The sequence below is a fragment of the Ursus arctos genome, unplaced genomic scaffold (genome assembly GCF_023065955.2).
Source record: "Ursus arctos isolate Adak ecotype North America unplaced genomic scaffold, UrsArc2.0 scaffold_28, whole genome shotgun sequence".
Classification (NCBI taxonomy): Eukaryota; Metazoa; Chordata; class Mammalia; order Carnivora; family Ursidae; genus Ursus; species Ursus arctos.
Window position 1 is genome coordinate 35,666,453 of NW_026622963.1, and position 20,097 is coordinate 35,686,549.

The 20,097-nt window shown below is 48.3% G+C and overlaps 1 protein-coding gene across 2 annotated transcripts in view; it reads left to right on the forward strand.

The window, feature by feature from the left end:
- Positions 1-20,097, forward strand: part of SH3GL3 (SH3 domain containing GRB2 like 3, endophilin A3) — a 127,748-nt gene that overhangs the window by 95,786 nt on the left and 11,865 nt on the right. For both annotated transcript variants that reach the window (XM_026510568.4, XM_057303805.1), the window contains 2 exons: positions 6,700-6,803; positions 7,936-8,045. In XM_026510568.4, coding sequence (XP_026366353.3) covers positions 6,700-6,803; positions 7,936-8,045 — 214 coding nt within the window. The remainder of the gene's footprint in view (positions 1-6,699; positions 6,804-7,935; positions 8,046-20,097) is intronic.

Here is a 20,097-nt window from a genome sequence, read left to right on the forward strand (position 1 = left end):
ATTTATTTGACGCAGAGAGAGAGAGAGACAGTGAGAGAGGGAACAACAGCAGGGAGAGTGGGGAGAGGGAGAAGCAGGCTTCCCGCTGAGCAGGGAGCCTGATGCGGGGCTCGATCCCAGGACCCTGAGATCATGACCTGAGCCGAAGGCAGACGCTTAACGACTGAGCCACCCTGGCGCCCCGATCGGCAGTTTTGGCTTTGTTTCCTCTCAGATGGCCGTATTTGATTCTGTGAGGTATTCAGCACCTGGTTTGGGAGTGTGACGCGTCGGACGCGTCTGACCCTTACAGGCCGTGACAAACGTCGCCCTTCGTCCCGTGCCCATCAGCGGTGGATTTAAGCTCCGGAGCTGAGTCTCGTGTGTCGGACGTGCTGCCTGCCCCGCGTGCTGCTTGGTTCGTGAGGCACGATGAGGGGCTCTGGCAGAGCCTCCATCAGGGGCCTGTTTCAGTTGCTTTGGCTTTGCGAGCTCTCCCGAGAGACCTGCTTTCCCTTCAGGATCAGGCCCAAGTCAGGGAAGATCCCTTCCGTGTGGACGCTGACTCACTGGTCCCTTCGCTGACAGTGACCGTATTCCCTGCTTCCCACTGGAAGCCGCTGCTTCCCGCCCTGCCCTGGCAGGAGTAGGAGCTAGTTCTTAACTCCAGGCCTGCAGGGGCCCTGCAGCGTGTCCCCGAGGTTTCCTGGGGTGGACGGCACCCCCGTTCACCTCTGGGGAGCCTGGGCTGCTCCCTCAGTGCAGGGCGGGGTCCACGCCGCCACCGACAGGAGACGCTGGCTCGTGGCAGGGATGGCCTTATTGCTTCTGCCCTGTCCTCTGACAAGAGCCCCTGGAAACCAGCCACGGAGGTGAGAGGAGACCGAAATCAGAAGGCGGCTAAGGACGCGCCAGCCGCCTTGGAACTAGGCTCCTTCCCTTTCTCTGCCCTTGACTACACCTGCCGTCTTTAGCTGCGGGGCTCACCCCGGTGCTCGGCCTGCTGGTTCTTGCGGAAGTGGTGATAGCGGTGCTGAAGAGGTTGGTGGTGATGACGCTGATGACGGTGACGTTTGCTGAGTGACTCATGGTGGGACCTGAGGGGCTGCTGGGGGTGGCCTCTCTAGCCTGGCACACCTGCTTTCACCATTTCCCCTTCCTGGGCTTATAGTGAGGACACTCACAAGATGCTGTGTAAGTTCCAGAAGGCTGCCTTCCTTCTGTTCTTGGGGCAACAGCAGTCAGACCCAGAAGAGCCCTGTCCTGACCTTTTCCGTGTCTGTGTGTCTGGGCCGTACCCAGGTGGTCTGGCAGTCCTGTTGTTGAGGCACGGTCTGGAAAATCTTCTGCAGTTCAGGCCTCGGACAGGCCGATGCGGAGGTGGTTGGTGTTTGGGGACCAACAGCAGGTGACGTGGTGGGGAAGACGAAGGACCAGGGCGTGGGGGGAGGAGCGTTCACGGAGCTCGCAGCCCTGCCCTTGCCCTTCTCTACCCCCAGGCGCTCTGCAGCCCACTGAACCCTGACTTCCTGCTTGGTCTGGGTCACCAGCTCATGCCCAGCCTTTGCCACTCGGCCTCTTCTCTCTGTGTCTGCTGCCTTTCTTGGTGAGGAGGTCAGGAGGAGGAGCGATGCTTCAGGACGGCCCGGTTTTCTTCCAGGAACCGATCCTGCCACTAACGACGGCTGGGGTCTTAATTCCCATAAACACAGGGGGTCTGCAGGCCCCGCCTCTGTCCAGGTGATTGGAGCGCTTCCCCCTGGCCTGGCCCCTGCCAGAGCCCAGGTGCACACCTGCTCCTCGGGGGTGTGGTGGCAGACAGCGGGGGGCCGGGTCTTCCTCCAGACACGGGTGGGAGATGCTGGTACCATTGTGAGCTAGAGGTTTGGGGGTATCCGTCAGAGCGGGTCACCCCTTCGAGTTCTGACTAATTGAGGAATTGATACAGAAGCCAGATTGGAACCAAGAGGCAGCCCTTTTCACTGATGAGAACACCCAGTAATGATACCATAGAGGCCTCCGGGGCAGCGGTGCCGGGAGGGATGGCATGGACCTACGCATGTCCAGCTAGGACTTCTGCTCCTTCTGTCCTCAGTTGACGAAAGCCGCCCTGACTCAGCCATCCAGACACACTCTGAGACACGGGGCTGTGCAAAGCTGGCTTTGGGGCAGAATGACCCATCTGCTAATTAAGGAACATTCCCTGGTCTCCTCCCCAGCAGGAGTGAAGAGGGGCTGGAGGAAATAGATAAGCAGACTGACGTGAATGAAGGAGGGGAGGTGGCGTGTGCGTGACCTGGTGCCTCCCGCCCTTCTGTGCCTGGCACTGACGGTTCAAACCCCAGAGTCTCACTCTCCAGGGAAGGGGCGGTGTCTTGTCCAGCACTCATATCCTGTAGCCGTGCCTAAGACACAAGCAGAGCTTCACCAGATACGCCAGGCTTGAGGAGAGCCCCGACTGGAACGCATAGACTTGTTTTTTCCGGGATCTCCAAATGCAGATTATGTAACCCTTGCCTAGGATTTTCTGGCCAATGGGCCATTTGTCGGGGTTTCCAGAGGGTGGTTGCTCACCTGTCCTCACATCTGAGTTCTCCCAACTGAGAAGCAGATGGGGACAGCCAAACAAGGGACGCATACCAGCCCCTTGCCCGGAGGATAGGACTTTCTGGAAATCCGGATGGGCAGTTTGGGCCTGGCCCCACGATGGGACTCCAGCTACCTACCCCAGGACTGAAGTCTAGACCTTGGAACCACAGGGGGAGTGAGGCAGGCAGAGCAGAAAGGTGGGTCGTCGCTTGGTGAACCCACGTTCTTAAAGAGTACAGACCTCAGAGCCAGGCTCCAGTTATTGCCCATTCAGTGCGGGGTGCAGACACCCTGATTGTCTGGCCTCCCCAGTCGGACTGAGCACCCCTGCACCTGTGGTGTGGAAAGAAGGAAGGGGTGGTGTGAGGGACCCAAATCGGTCACTCCGACATTCCCAAGGAAACTGGCGTCTACTTTCCAGTCTGAGTTTGGCGGAGCTGCGAGTGGGAGAACCCACGAGAAGTGTCCTTTGGCCCCACGCTGGGTTCTCGGTTGTCTTGTCAGTCAGGGCTGGATTGGAGACCTCGGGCATCTCTTCACCTCTTGCTCGTGAAGTTAGCTGCATTATTCCGTGCACAGAGGCAAGCCGGGAGGTGTTTTGGTCCACGAGCTTTCCCGGGAGCCCCGAGGGGCAGGCCTGAGGCTGAGCCCTTCTGCTGCACCAGGCTGGGACTGGCGGGGCTCCCCCTCAGAGCTGGGCGCCTGTGCCCGCCACAATTCGCTCTGAGGTAGGGGTGCGGGAAGTTGAGCAGGTTGGTTGCCCACCTTCACCATTTCTTGGGAATGGTGTATCCCCCGCAGGCCTGTTAACACTCCCCTGTCTCTGCAGAGTTTATTCCTCACCCCTTGACGTCATGGAGTGTAGGTCTTTGACGTTGGCAGGAGCCAGAGAGAGCACCTGGAAGATCCCCATTCCAGGCCCGGGAGGTCCGACCCCTGCAGTTTTCTGTAGCTCTCTTGGTGCACATCTCCTGCCTGGGGATGCACCCTCCATCCGTGGGCTCCCGCAACAGTGGGGTTACCGGGGTGCAGATTCCTGGTTCTTTCCGTTGGTCTGGAGTGGCAGTTTCCAAAATGCATTCCACGGCCTGGTGTAGGTGTACTAATAACGTCTCTATGGTCAAATGAGTTTGGCAGACCCTCGCGCGGACAAAACCAGGCAGGTTTTCTTGATCACAAGACGTTTCAGTCTTTCTATGATAATGTGAAAACTTGATCTCTAATAGATTCCTGAGACAGGTTGCGCCGGGGAGCTTCTCAGACTCGTTTGACTGCAGAAATTTCAAGGGACTGGTGACACGTGGCACAACGTACATCTTCACACCTCTTGCTTTGCCTCAGCCTCCCCTGATGCACCTCCTTCTTTGACTCTGACCCTCCCGCCTTCCTCTTCGAGGACCCTGTGGTGACGCTGGGCCACCCAGACAATCCAGGTCATCCTCTAGTTCAAGACTGTTAATCACACCCGCAGAGTCTCCTTCGCCGTGGACAGTAACATAGTCACAGATTTGGGGAGATGGGCTTGGGAGTCTCTGGGGGCCATATTTCCGTCCACCACAAACTCCTCTGGTTCCGCGACCCCCACCCCGGGTAGCGTCCTTGTCCTCGCCCCGCCGTGTGCCAGCACCGCGGCCTGTCCCTGGCCCCTCCCTCCTTCTCCTGCAGCTTACTGGCAAGTCTCAGTTTCTTGCTTCAGGCGCCTGGCCAGGTGTGACCCATTGTGACAGCGAGTGTCCTTCACTCTGAGCCGGGAGCTCTGTGTATGTGGTGTGACCCCTTCCACAGTGCGTGGTCACGCTTCACTCCCAGGGTGGCGCCAGCAAAGGCGCAGTGCCGGTCGCAGCCGGGAGTGGAGTTCCACCTGTCTTCTCATCCTCATCCCAGGTGACCTTCCCTGGGTCAGCAGGAGGATTTGCCAGATTGAGCGGTGTGGCCAGTGGAAGAAACGCTTCACCTTCTGGACAGGTACTCGCAAGGCCTGGCTTTATCGCTACCTTGGTTCGGCCTGTCCAGGTGTCGAATTCTCACTGTGGCTGGGAAGCAGAGACCGCCCGCACGCACCTTGCTGCTTATGGCCCGGGGACAGCGGGAGGCCTCCGGTTTCCGGCACAGGGAGGCTCATCAGCCCCTTGTGGCACCACGTGGCTTCCCTGCCAGCAAGACGCTTTGCAGTGTTGTACCGCCTCTCCAGTAGTTGTATTGAGCACCTACTGTATGCAGGCACTGGGCAGCACTGCTGTTGTCTTCCAAGGGGCCTTGGGATTCCTTTCCTTCCCAAAGTCAGCCATCGAAGGAATAGTGACGAATGCATCTAGAGTACATAACTTGGTTTAGCTAACCAGACAGGAGAGCTGGTGATCTTTCCCTCTCCCCCATCCTCCCCCCATATGTTTCCAGGAATATCCATTTTTCCACTGCTCCTTTGAAAAGAGAAATGTCAAACATATTTCTAAGTGGGTATTAAAATAGAAGTTAACTTGACGCAAGGCAGTGAAGTGTGGCACAGATTGGACCCGGCACGCCGCTCCCCTGCACTGGGGAGGACATTTCCTGCTGCGGGAGGTTCTGCTATGGTCGAGTGGGGCCACGGCACCAGACTTGTTTAAAAGTGAAAGCCAGGGGCGCCTGGGTGGCACAGCGGTTAAGCGCCTGCCTTCGGCTCAGGGCGTGATCCCGGCGATCTGGGATCGAGCCCCACATCAGGCTCCTCTGCTATGAGCCTGCTTCTTCCTCTCCCACTCCCCCTGCTTGTGTTCCCTCTCTCGCTGGCTGTCTCTGTCTCTGTCGAATAAATAAATAAAATCTTTAAAAAAAAAAAAAAAAGTGAAAGCCAGAGAGGTGAGACTTAAGAAATCCTTAGAATTTCGTAGGGGCCAGCCTGTCTTTGTTTCGGTTATTAGGTTTTGGGAAATTTAAGGCTAGGCCTGGTGCTCTTCCAGCCGCCAGCGTGGCAAAGTGAGTGAAACACAGCGGGATTTCCTTGTTTGGACGCAGGTCACAGCGGGGCACCGGTGGGATGCTGTGGGCGTCTCAAGTGCGTGCCGGACCCATGTTTCAACCGGTATGCGTGCGTAAGGGAGTGACCGTGTGGGCTGCCAACGCAGGGTCTGAGCAACAAAGGGAAGCAGCTTGGGTCTTTGAAGGGGAGCGAAGCCATGGTTGGTTTTACGGGGCGCATGCATGTGGGTGAATAAGCAGGGCTGACTCTGCCCCCAGGCTGCTTGGCACGTGGGCATGAGGCGTAGGCTCTGCCGAACCTTTGGAAGAGGGGGATTGATTTTGGTTTGTGTCCTTCTCCGGATCTGGAGGTCACGGCGCTCTTGAGGGGTCCTTATCACCTCAGCCCACAGGTGCTGCCTCTGAGGCCTGCCAGCGTCAGCGACACGAACCCCGCTTTTCTGGAGCGGTTGCTCGGACACATGGGGGAAGTGGGGAGGCTCCGACGGGAGACGTCTCTTCCTCAATCCATGCATCCCCCGGTCGCCCAGGCTTTCTTATGTGATAGAGCTTTTCTGCTTGAGTTCTTCCGTCCACTGGGATTTGGTCACTCGTTTCGTGAATGTCTTGATTCAAGGGAACGAGAAATGCCCGAGGCTGTAGAGTTCATCCCTTCCGGCTGTTTCAGGGCTATGATTTTGTGCAGGCGGCAACGAGGCACGGAGGGAGCTGGCAAGTGCCCGGTGCCCACGCTGCCCCTGGTTTCCTTTCTTATGTGAGAACGGCTGAATTCACTTAGCTTCCTGATGGGACTTAGCGACAAGATGCCCGTAGAGACATTCTCCTAAGGAAGAGGTTCATTACTCAATGTTGGCTTCCCACGTCATTTATCTCTGTGTTCAGATCTGTGAACTTTAGAGCATAAAAATCTCCTGAGAGTGTCATCTAATTGGAAAAAAAACCCCAGCTTTTATTGAGTTAAATCAAATTTTAATTGCAAATAAATTTGAACATGGTTTTCCAGAACATACAGCTTTCTACCACGACCCGCGTGATGATGACGCAGTGTAAGGACTTGAAATGGACCAGAGCCGAGGAAGACGCAGGGCTTCCCTGCGAAGCCGGGTCTGGTTGCTGCCCCCCCCCCCCCGAATATTACACAGGCCTTGGGATAATTTTCCACTTTCGCTGCAGGTAGAGCAAGTCAGCCAGTTGGCCGTGTTTATAGAGGCTGCTTTAGAGTACCACAAACAGTCCACGGAGATCCTGCAGGAGCTACAGAGCAAGCTGCAGATGCGGTAGGAGCCTTCACGTGCCCTGCCGGCCCCGGGGATGCCGAGTAAACTCCATCCGATCAGCCTCTCCATCTGTCTGTCCCTCCGTCTGCCTGTCCCTCCGACTGCCCCTTCCCCCTGCGGCTTTCTGTTTTGAATTTTCTTAGCTGGCTTTCACGGGTGGGCGTGGGACAGCCCTGAAGGTAATGAGTACGCGGCTCTGGCCGATGGGACAGAGCTGGGAAAACAACCTGGCAGCTTTTCTCCTTTTTTGTTTCACGAAAGCCCTTTGCCGTGACATGTATTCAGGGCAACCAGACACTGTCCCAGGTGCATTGCTGATTTAAGAGCTTAAGCTTGGGGTGGCGATGGCAGATACCTCCTTGCCAACATGTAGGGGTGTGGAGAAGTGTGAGATGATACTTAGAAAGTATGTAAATATCTGGGGAAAAGATGCGTTTCTATTTCGCCAGTACAGATAGCAGGCCAAGTTCGTAATACTGACTCAGAGACGTCCTGGAAGAGTCAAAATTCTTCTGAATGATCAAGACAAGGTGGCCGTTTCCCTTAGGCTTGAATGATGACATAGTCTCTGTTCCTTTGAACATTAGTAATATCACAGGTAGCAGGCACAGTAACCCTATTAATATAACGGGTGAAGAAAACTACCCCATTCTTGACGAGGTTTGGTAATAGAATATTGTTCTACCTGGGATGATGGTCACGAGTACATATGAAGGGGTGTTTGCTTAAATCAGCGGCAGAATTCCCGGGTGTGGCCGGTCTCTGAAGCACCCACTTCTGTGGGCGGGGCGCGCAGCGCTCACAGGACCACGTTTGTACTTCTCTCTCCATGAGCAGAAGGGGAGAAGAGGCAGCTAGTGCTGCTGGGTGCCCAGCATAACCCTGGCACTGGACAGGTGCCTCGGAGACTCTGTGAGAGACCCACACTTTCGAACATATAGCTGGAAAACTACGCCGCGGATATCGCACCTATCACTTTGAGCTACTCACGAGTCAATATGTAAAAATGACCCCCTTCACCACCACCACCTCTCCCGCAAGTTCATAGGCTCCCCAAGGTAGTGCAGACGTTCGTTGGAAGGCGTGGCTTTCTCCATCCAATGTCTGACTGATCTTAACATGCGTGTTTCAGAATATCAGCTGCATCCAGTGTCCCCAGACGAGAGTATAAGCCACGGCCCATCAAAAGGAGTCCTAGTGAGCTCAACGGGGTGTCCAGCACCTCGTCAGCAAAGACAACAGGTAAGATGACCGTTCCGTGTGGCATAAGTGTGCCCTGTAGGGAGGCGGGGCCACAAGCGTCTGCTTACTGTTGCATTTGCGTAAGACCCTGAATTTTTTTTTTTTTTTTTTTTTTTCCTGATTGGTGAATCCCACCCGCCTTTCCTCTCAGGAATGCCCCTTTTCCTGCTTCCTCGGTTTGGATACTTAGGTCAAATTTCAAAAACTGGCACCAGGAAGAATTCTACCACTTACTGCCTTCTGATATGTTAAAACCTTGGCCAGCGCACCAGGGCCACATGGTCCTCTGTATTTACGTTTTTAACTCTTTCAAAATATTTCACTAGTTTTTTAAAAAAAAAGTTTGAACGAGCATTTGTGGAGCACCTGCTGGATGCTAGGCACTGTCTTAAGTGCCACATTATTTTTTACTGGACGCATGACACAGATACGTTCTTGGATGAAATGATCCGACGGAGGAAAACAACATTCACATGGTATAAGTCACGCTGTAGATTTTCGTGGTCACTAGCTCCCTCCCCGTCCCTTCCCTGGATGTAGCCACTGTTAACAATTTGGTATGAACCCTCCCTGTCTACACACGCTATAGACACACAGTTTTAGATTATTTTCTGTTTTTCAGGTACAGGATCATACCGGGTGTATTGTTTTGCAGCTTGCTTTCTCTTGGAGTGATTTCCATGTCATGCATAGAGATCTGTCTCTATCCCCTTATTTTTTCATGGCTTCATAGCTCTCCATTATATATACCATTTCCCTGTTAACGGATACTAAGGTTGTTTCCAGTTATTTGCTAAAAGTAATACACTGTGTCTGCCTCCACGTGCTGACGGGCAAGTCTTCCTTGGAAGTGAAATTGCTAAGTTAGAGTGAATGCAAATGTTAAATGATAGTAGCTACTGCCAGATGCCCTTCCCAAACAGGCACACTACTCTTGATGTAGTAATGCCTGTTTCCCCATACCCGGGTCATCTGACTTCCATATTTGCCAAGCAATCATGGGTAAAAAAGAGTATTCAATCTTAATTTGCCTTTCTGTGATAACTAGTGAAGTTGAGCTCCCCCCACCCCATAGTTTAGTTTGCCATTTGTATTTTCTTAGGTCCGAATTGTCTGTCTGTGTAATCTATTCATTTTTCCTTTAGGTTGTTTACTTTGCCTTATTGATTCATAAACGTTCTTTACATATGGGGATATTAATAGGTTTTTCCCCCTAGTCTATTATTGTGGGTTTTTTTAAAGTTTTATTTATTTAAGTGATCTCTACACCCAAAGCGAGGCTTAAACTCATGACCCCGAGATCAGGAGTCCAGTGCTCGTCTAACCGAGCTGGCCAGGGGCCCCTATTGTTGTGACTTTAGAGTTCTTTATGTATTCTAAGTACAAGTCCTTTGACGAATATGTGGCTTGCAAATATTTTCTTTTACTCTGTAGCTTCTTTTTATTCTCCTAACAGGGGTTTTGACAGATCAAAAGTTTTTAATTGTGGTGAAGTCCAGTTTCTCATTTCTTCCCTCTAAGGTCATACTTTTGGTGTGAAGTCTGAGCTTTCTCTGACTAGCCCTGAACAAGTTATCCTGTGCTTTCTCCCCAGAGTTGTCCACGTTTACATTTCAGTCTGCGATCCACTCTGAGTTAATTTTTGTATGAGACTCAAGTCCAAGTTCACTCATTTGCCCATGGATTTCAGACTACCCCTCCGTAACACACCTGCCCATGGGATTTTCTTCCAACACTATTGCTATCTTTTGAGATTTTTTTTTCAATTAAAAAATAAAAATGATGGGACCAATATGTTTATATAGTTCTAGAAAGAAAATGGGTGCTACCAGGCCTTTAATGAAAAGCAGCTGTCTTCCTTTCTACCCTCTCCCCGTCTTCATTTCCTGCTCTCAGAAGAACCCACTTTCAACTCTTTGTTTGGTATTTAGCTCCATTGTTCTAAATCATATGCTTTTATTGCTAGTTCTTGATTTTTTGGTTTGGGATAAGATCTGTGGTTTCCTGATATGGCAGATGAAGACTGTGCTCCCTGTCCTCAGCCTCCCATGTACTTTCCCTCCCCACCTCGTCCTTCCAAGTTACTCATAATCACTGTTCTCATTGTGGCGCCATTACTTTGACCATGCGGCACTCCCCACCCCATGCTGTTGTGTTAAATGTTGTTGCCTCTACTTCTTGGTGAAGACATGGGCAACCCCGTGACCTATCTGGCTCCTCTTGGGTGATGTAAGTCCTCCGTTCACTTGAGTGTATGGATGCAGGCTTAGGCAGCACTCAGAATGCTTCCTTGTGTAATTGTCAAAGCGGGTCTTGATTTGAAGCTGGGCTCCCCCTCCTGAAGCTCTGGCCTATTGTAGGGTGAAGATTGGTGTCAACAAAAGGGTTGTAGTTGGCTTCGCCTCTCTTTCTCCATCTACCACTTCTGTTCTCAAAGCTCCAGGGAACATATTTCAAGCTCTCTTATGGGTCTTTTTAGAAGTCTCCCTTGACTTGATGTGAAATAGGCGGGACATAAACACACCCCCCTCCTTCAGGCTCTCCAGCAAGTTCTCTAAAAACCTTTTCTGATCTCCATCTCCTGACCTATCTATAGCATAGATAAGGTTGGGGTTAAGAGTCGTAAAAACTGGTTTCCCATCTCTTCTGATTTGGTTTGTGTGTTTGCAAGTTCAACATGGTGGTCTTCTGCACGTCCATTTTTTTTTTTTTAATAGTTCTGGAGCCTCAGCCATAACTTCCATTTTTGTATCCTATATCAATTATTTACAATGTTATGAGCATTAAAGTAATACTCATGGCCATATCTCACGTGCACTATCGTTACATTTTCATTGTCATTCGACTTTTTATTGTTGGTTACTCTAGCTTCATCCTAAGTCTTGAAGTTGGGTGGTGTTAGTCCTCTAACGTTGGTCTTTTTTCAAAGCTCTTTGGGCTGTTCTGGTAGCTTTTCTGTGTGAATTTTAGGATTAGTTTTTCAATTTCTACAAAAGAAATCATGCTCAGATTTTGATTTGGTTGAGGTCGAATCTGTAAATCAATTTGGTGGGGATTTACAGCTTAACGATACGGAGTCTTCCCGTCTTAAACACAGTCTACTTTATTTTCCACTTCAGTTTTCTTAATTTCTCTCTGCCATGTTTTGCTGTTTTCAGCAGATAACTCTTATACATTTTTAGATCAGTCTCTTCATATTTTTCATATGACTTTAAACATCATTTTTACAAAATTTTAGTGACCAATTTTTTATTGCTGATGTGTAGACATACAGTTGATTTTTATATATTGGTCTTGTGTCCTGCCATGTTGCTAAATTCACTTATTAGTTTCAGCAGTTTTTTGTTTTTTTTTTTATAGATCCTGTAGTTTTTCTATGTAGATGATCATGTCATCTACAAGTAAAGATTTACTGGATGTTAGGATGCCTTTTATTTGTTTTTCTTGCCTTTTTGCACCTGCTAAAACCTCCAGTATATTGTTGAATAGAATAGTTGGTGTGGACATGCTTGCCTAGTTCTTGATGTAAGAGGGGTAGGATTCAGTATCTCATAGTTAAGTATGATGGTAGCTATAGGTTTTTCATAGATGCCTTCTATCAGATTGAATTCCTTTCCAGTCATAGTTTGCTGAGAGTTTTTACTAGGAATGCATTTTTTTGGCATCGATGGAAATGATAATATGTTTTTTTGTTTTAGTTTGTTAACATGGTGAGTTATGTTAAATTAATTAAAGCAATCTTATATTCATGGGATAAACCCTTTGTGAGAAAGGTTTTTTTTTTAAATAAACTTATTTTAGAATAGTTTTAGATCTGTAGTAAAGTTGCAGCATTCCTATATGCCCAAAACTGTTCCCTTATTATTTTTTTCCTTATTATTAACATCTTATGAGTTTAGTACATCCAATGAACCTGTATTGATACATTATTATTAACTAAAGTGTGTATTTTATTCAGATTTCTTTAGTCTTTACCTAATGCCCTTTTTCTGTCCCAACATCCCATCCAAGACACTGCATTACATTTAGTCATAATATCTGCTCAGACTCCTCTTGGCTGTGATGGTTTCTAAGACTTTCTTTGTTTTTAAGAGCTCCGCAGCTTTGGGGAGTAGTATTCAGGTATTTTGTAGAATGTCCGTCAATTGAGATTTGTCTGATACTTTTTTCATAGTGAGACTGGGGATATGGAATCGGAAGACCACAGAGGCCAAGTGCTGTTCTCAGGGTATCAACATGAATTATTATTATTGATGTTAATTTTAGTCGATGCCTTTGCTGACCTCCTGGTTGAGGCAGCGTTTGTCAGCTTTCTCTGTTACTCTTTTAGATAAATGTTTCCCTGTGCAAAGGTTTTTAACTACATGCGAGGCTGTTGAGGTTATCTGTTTCTTCTTGAGTGAGCTTTGGTAGTTTGTGTCTTTCATGGCATTTGTCCATTTCATCTGAGTTGCCAGATTTATTGGCATAAAGTTGTTCATATATTCCCTTATTTTCCTTGTAAGATCTGCAGACCTTGTCGTGATGCCACTGCTCTCTTTTCTGATAGAAAATTTGTGTCTTCTCTCTGCATATAGATGCATCAATCTTACTGCTCTTCTCAAGGAACTAGTTTTCTCTTCCATCGGTTCTCTATTGCTTGCTGTTTTCTAGCTCGTTGAGTTGCACTTCGATCTTTAGTATTTTGTTTCTTCTTTGGATTTCATTTGCTCTTCTTCGTATCATTTCTTAAGGCAGAAGCTGAGGCAGAAGCAGTTCTCCCATCCTAATCCGTGTGTTTGGTGCTGGTTTTTCCCTCGAGGTACTGCGTTAGCAACGCCCCGTAGATCTTGGTATGTTGTCTTCGTTTTCATGCTCCTCAAGATACTTTCTCGTTTCACTTCCGATGTCCTCTTTAACCCATGGTTTATTCTGAGGTATGTTATTTAGTTTCCACATATTTGGGGTATTTTCCATAGCTTTCTGTTTTAGATTTCCAATTAATTCCATTTTGCTTGGATAACATACTCTGTATGACTTGTACCCTTTAAAAAATTTTGAAACTTTCTTTTTATGGCCCAGAATATGATCCATCTTAGTAAATGTTCTTCACTTGAAATTCATGTGTATTCTATCCTTGTTGGGTGAAGGGTTCTACAAATGCCAATTTGGTCAAATTATTTGATAACATAGTTCAAATAACCTGTACTTTGTGGATATTTTGTCTAGTCTTTTATATTAAGTTTCGAGCAGGGGGTATTTCGGTCTCTGACTGTAATTGTGGAGTTGTCTCTTCCTCCTGGCAATTCTAGCAGAATTATGGGAAGATTGGTTATATTCCCCTCCCCTTCCTTTGTTCTCATTGACCCTTTAAATCTGATCACTCATACTGTTTTTAATGATGGGAAAATTTTTTTAATGATTTAAATATCCTGCTTTATTGTCTCTGATTTTTTCTTTTTAATATCCTATTAGATGTTGAAACTTTTGTCTCGTTCTGTTTGGCTCATCTTTTCCCTCTTGCTTTCTAGATAGCTGTTCTTTTTACTTTGTCCTCTGAGAAAATTTCACCTTGTGTATTTCCTTCCTTGTACCCATTCATTTATTTAGTCCATCGATTGAATTTCTTTTCCCAGTTGAATGAACTTAAAATAATACAAATTTATTGTCTGTCTTATAGTTCTGGAGGTTGGAAGTCCTAAAACCAAGGTGTTGCTGTTCCTTCGAGAGGCTTTAGGGAAGACTGTTACCTTATCTCTTCCCCCTTCTAGAGGCTGCCTGTGTTCTTTGGCTTGTGGCCCCTCGTTCCATGTTCAAAGCCAGCAGTGGGCCATCTTCCAAGCTGTCTGACTTCTGCTTGCATTGTCATACCTCCTTTTCTGACTCTCAGCCTCTTGCCTTCCTCTTCTAAGGTCCCTTGTGATTACATTGTGATAAAATTGGGCCCACCCAGGTCGTTCACAGTTATCTTTCCATCTCAAGATCTATAATTTAATCACATCTGCAGATCCCCTTCTGCCACGTAAAGAAGGAATCCAAAGGTTCTAGGATGTGGACATCTGGGGGTGGGGTGGAGAGATGGCTGTTACTCTGCTTATCACACCAGTAGTCAAATTTTTAAATTTTAACATGTAATTTGATAAATAATTAGATTCTTCACTTCCCTCTAAGAATATTAATCATTCTTTCTATGAGTGTGTCTTATGGCTGCCCACCTTCCATGGTTGTGAGGGAATAAGGGATGCTCTGCTGAGTGAGGGGCATTGGTTTCTGGTTTTCTGGGTGTTTGCATCCTCACTGCCCCGACTTTCTAGTTCAGGTCCCTGCCCTCATGCCTCCTTCCTGGAGGCAGATGCCTGGGCTCCCAGGCGCTTGGTGCAGACCCAGGATGGGAGGACTCACCGGGCCGCTCTTTTCCCAGAATGCCAGTCGGTCGTCCAGCTTCCAGTGCACACTGACTCTGGGCTTTGGGCGTCCTCAGCACCCACTTCTGGAGCAGCCCTCTTCGAGAACCATTCTGGGCTTCAATCTTCCATCTGCCGCACAGCGATTCCCCACATTCTTCATGATTTCTGGTCTGCCACCAGTGTTCATTCTTGTTTCCCAGCATCACTTGGAAATTTTAAAAATACCTATCTTATGGTTGATGGTAATTCGAGATTGAAAGGAAGTCTGTGCTCTTGTGCTCCGTCTGTGGCGTCAGCGCCAGCCTCCCTCGGGTCATTCAGTGCGTGTGTCCCTCTGGACGCGTCTCTCTGCTGTTTGTCGCCCAAGGTGGCTTTGGATGCCAAGTGGCTGTAGACGTAAAGAACTTTGAACTGCATCATAAGACAATTATTCTTTTCTCAATTGTTTTTTTTATTATTCTGCTTTCAAGGAGATAAAGCCAGAATTTTGGACTGGAATATTTTTAATGTCAGGTTTTAGCAGAGAAGATAAGCCTTGGCTTAAAAGCCTTTTGCAGGCAAGAGTACCCAGCTTGAATTTAATAAAATTGCCTATTTTGGGGCATCTGGGTGGCCCAGTCAGTTAAGCATCTAACTCTTGATTTCGGCTCAGGTGATGTCAGGGTGGAGGGATCGAGTCCCCTATCTGGCTCCGCACTGGGCATGGAGTCTGCTTGAGGATTCTCTCTCTGCCTCTGTCCGTCCCCTGCTCACTCTCTCTTGCTCTCTCTCTCTCTCAAAAAAATTGTGTATTTTTCATCCTAATTAGTCTCCTGGTTACAGTGTCTATGGCATGGAGCACTAATTTTCAATTTACATCTTTGATGTAACATTTCATTTAAAGTTATTTGAATAAAATTGATTTCATTAAAATATTACCAAGCACACACTCAGGCATAGTACTCTGGAGAGTTCTTTTGTATCGTGTTAGGGTAATACGTGTGTCCCACTGGACGCATCTCTGCTGTTTGTCGCCCAAGGTGGCTTTGGGCTCCAAATGGCTATAGACCCTTCAAGGCTAAAGAACCTTGAATCATAAGAAAATTATGACGTCAGTTACTTTTTTTAAGACCTCGACGTGCAACCAGTGCTCCACAGAATAGGACTTTCTCACTCATGCAGCAGTCTGTGATGTGTGGTGCTCCCAGTGTCTGTGGAGTCACTCAGGCCTGGGCTGATGACAGCTCCGCCAGCTTCATCATGTGGCTTCCGTACTGTCCTAGCTGTCGCCATGCCAGCCAGCGGGAAGAGGAGAAAGAACAGCAATCCAGGCTAGATGTGTCCTCTTAAGCCAGTGAGACAAGAGTGACACTCTCCCAAGCCAGGGATGAGAACTGAATCGGAGGACCATGGGCGGTGGCCGAGCTGGGAAGCAGCCTCTAGCTGGGCAGCCACTCCAGGGCCAGTGGGAGATGCACAGCAGGTGCTAGTCCCCAGCAAGATGGAATTCTGCGAGACAGGAATTGCAAGGACCCCTAGCCATGGTTAGACCCTGGCTCTGCTCTCTGGAGGGTGCAAGGGGACCTCCCTTGGCCTCTGTCCCCTAGGTCCCTAGATTTGCCTGCTTGGGAGTCCTTCATATCTTCCATGTCTTCACTTCATGTTGGAGGAAATAGGCTTTGGAAAGCTGCGCCCTGGAGGCCTTGAGGGTCAAGGGATGGCTCAAGGGATGCAGATGTGTTCAGATTAGGCTTGTGCTTCCTTTCACACCCGGTGCCTTCAGAAACACACTGAGCTTCCAGTCTCTAGCTCCTGGGCTTGTAACCGCACCCAAGGTCCCGTCCTTCGAGGGAGCTCTTAAGGCCACCTTCTTTCTTCCTCTTATCTTGCCTTCCTTAACTCAGGGAGGCCACCTCGAGGCCGTCTCAATCAGTGGGTGAGTGGGAGTGGGGAGGCAATGCCTTTAATTTAATCTTTGCTGCAGAACCGGGGCTGTCATTTGGTTTAGGAAGTCTCAGAATGATTTGGAATAACAGCCTGCTTGTCTTCTGTTCTTTGGGACAGAGAAGCAATTAGGTTTTCTTAGTGTGCGGGGACCCCACCGCTGATCTTCCTCTCTTCCCTTGTATCTTTGCTTACAAACCAGGCAGTTCTTGTCTTTCTTACAGTACTTTGCCGGATGCACCAAGGAGCAGCTCATGTACAACAAGCTTTTCTCTTTGGAGCTACTGTATGCGATATGCTTTCAAAGTTATCCTAGGCAAAAGCTTCACCGAATGTTTTGCCATGACCTAATGAGGGTCACCGGCTTTCACACATGTTCCACCTGCTCCTTCTTCATCACTGGCTGCCCACCGAGTCAGCACCCCAAACTTGATGGTGAGAGCACCCCACTCCTGGCACTAGGTTGTGTTAGGGAGGAATAGTTAATGTTCCACAGAGACTCCAGAAAACAGTGGTTCAAAAGGTAGAAATTAAGAATGGGAGTCCAGGCTAGAGATTCCTCCTCAGGAAATGAGCCCCAAGTGGCTCACTCGCTTCCGCTCCCAGCCTGGCAAGAGCAGAGTCTGACGCTCACACCTGGCTGCAAAGGCTGGGGCAGGGGGAGGTAAGCCGGAGAGCCACATCCGACCTGTGTGCATATTCCCGGGGAAGAAAGCAAGCGTGGGTTTTGGTGGTTAGCTTGTGGCTTCTACCACTGACATCTACGTTTGTTGAGGAAGAAAACATCTGTTCTGTCTCTCACTGACCTCTCTGTAGGGTCCCACATAATTCATTTCCGTTAGAGTGTGGCCCCACGCCCATGCCCACACTGCTGGGGGGAATGCATATTAAAGTAAGTTAGGAGTTGGCAGATGTCTTGTGTCGGGGGTCAAGTGGTAAATCCTTTAGGCTTCGTGGGTTCTGTCGTAGGCGTCGGACTCGGTTAGAGTGGGAAGCAGCCGTAGACAATTTGAAAATGAATGGGCAAGGCTGTGTTCCACTAAAACATTATTTGGCCTGCGGGCCGTAGGTTACGGAGCCCTGGGGTGACTCACTGGGAAATCAATTTAGCAGTATCTATCAAAATTAATAAAAATGTTTATGCATTCTCAGTGGCTTCATTCCCGGAAATGTATCTGGAGGAAATAATTTAAGCAATAGCCCATTCATCCATCTGTTACGGCACTGTCTAGAGACATGAAAAGTCAGAAGTGAAAATAACCCAATGACCAGTGTTTGTTTATATGTATTTGTCAATAGTAGGATACTCGTTAAGGAGATAAGGGTACATCAAGTGGACTATTATGCAGCTATTTAAATGCGTTAATATGGACATTATGGAGAAACATAAAAATGTTTATGGTACGATAGTTGAGTGGAAGAAAGACACCAAGTTGTAAGTATATGGCGAGGACAGTTTTGCAAATCAACATTTGCGTGTAGACCAAGTTAAAGGGTAGTAGGATTATGGGCAATATTTTCCCATTTTCAAGATATTCTTTAATATTTGAATGAAAAATGTATTTAAGAAGGGAAAATTGATGGCCCTTGAAGAAAAGTATACTTCCTTCTTTAAAGAAATTGTGCACCACATTTTATTCCCTGTTTTCCCCTGGCCCCCGGGAAGCTCAGTGCCCGACGTGAAGGTTGAGCACAGGGACCGCGGCCATGGCTGCAGCTGCCTCTCGCGCCCCTCCTCCCCTTCCACCAGGCTGCAGTGCATCCTCGTTTGCTTGGGACAGGCCCAGGTAAACTATCCCGAGACAGTCCTGTGTCTGTCGCTTTAGTTTAGTTTTTAATAATGCCCCCCTTTTTCTCTCAAAAGTTCTCTTTGTTTGGATGAAAATCTATTGTTTCCCTGGTGTTTGTGGCTTGGCTTTTCGACTTCTGGTCCAGAAACACTATATTCTGAACGTGTGTATTATTGTAAGCCACTTCAAAATTTCTGTTTGGAAAGAAGCTGGATATAAAAACAAACTAAGTAAAAACTTTGAAAATGCGTCCAACCCCAGGCTGCCCATCACTCGCCCTCCCCGCGCTCTACCGTATCTGAGTGAAAGACAGCTAGCAGACCCCGGGACCGAGGGTCCAGCTCGCAGGCTGCCCTGCTCTCATCTGCTAGGAGGGAAGACTCAGCTCTCCTTTGATAAAGGGTGTCCTTGTCTCCCGGTAGCGATGCTAACTTTGACCTCTCAGCCTGGCAGTGTGGAAAGTGAGGTACTCTATGACAGCGGAGAAGTATTTTAACTAAAGGATCACTTAAGGGCATAAGGACATAGCATTTGAGTGCCAAAGATATGCCAGGTATATATTATTTGATGGTATAAATCCATTTCATGGCCATAACAATATTGTAAGGAAGTGGTGCTCGTAGAAAATAAAACAGTAACAAATAATAATGTAACATACAGCAGTTACACTTACTGAGTACTTACTATGGGTCAGCTTATGTACTAAATACTTCCTACACATTTCTCATTCTGTTACTATGCCCATTTTACAGATGAGTAAGTAGAGGCTCAGAGGGGTTGAGTGAGATTTTCTGAAGGCCACAGAGGCAGAAAGTAGCAGAGCTGGACCCTTTACCTTCTAGATTTTTCACTTTATGTCCTAGAAGGAATACTGGGGGAACATTTAAAATGTACAAGAGCTTTGGGAATGATTTATTTCCAAGATTCTTGATCACAGGGAATCCTCAGCCAGCAAGTGGTTGCAAAGGGAGTCTGTTGTATGCCTCTGACTTGGAAGAAGAAAATGCTGATAGGACAGTGAGTTCTTTGGCTTTGTCATCCAGACTGTGCATGTCCGTGCTTTTGTCCCCTCCTTCTTGGCCAGTAGCTAGGTCCCTGGCCACATTAAGTTGTTAGAAGAGCGGTGGTCAGCCAGAGATCACAGATGTACAAAGACGCTCCTCGGAAGGCTCGGCGTCCAATAGCCGGATCTCCACTGTGCCCTCCCCAGCTGCCTCTCTGAAATTGCCCTTGGCCGTAGCTTTAGCCCCCGACTCCAGCATCGGGCTGTGCTGATTCGTGGGTGGAATTTTCGAGTGTAAAGGGGTCCTGTACTGTTTGTTTCTGGGGCACAGTTTCAAAAGAAAATGGCATTTTATAGCCTGTATTAATGGGAAATTACTTTCCATTAGGATTCTGAATGATTTGCACATAATGTTTATAAAGTGAAGGAAAAATGTCAAGCATTTCACTAACAATTTAAAGCAAAGCTCACAGGACTGTGCCAGGAACGCATTCCAAGAACATTTTCTTCATCATTTCTTTCTAAAGAAACAGAAAAGAGGGAGATGGAAGGATGCAGGTCAATTAGGCAGAATCCATCGTGGGACTGAGATGGAATCTTCGGTAATACATTTCTCGCTGCCTAGGAGAATGAATAAGTGAGCCAGGAGCCCGGGGGGTGGTGGTGGCGGGGGAAGTCACATCTTGAGATGATGGATTGCAGCAGAACCAAGTTCAGCCCTGGCTTGGAGGAAGCACAGCCCGTCCAAGCCCGTGCGCGTGGGGTCACGATGCTTCATCAGCACGTGCTGCCCCTGTGTCCCCAAAGAGACGACAGGGCCAAGAAAAGTCCCCAAAATGTGTGCCTGCCTCATTCCCAGAAAATCCTCCGTTTTGAAGAAAATAGTATAGGAGTTTGCAACCTGGGCTCACGTGTCTTCCTCGCCCCGGCTCATGCGTATCAGGCCCCAT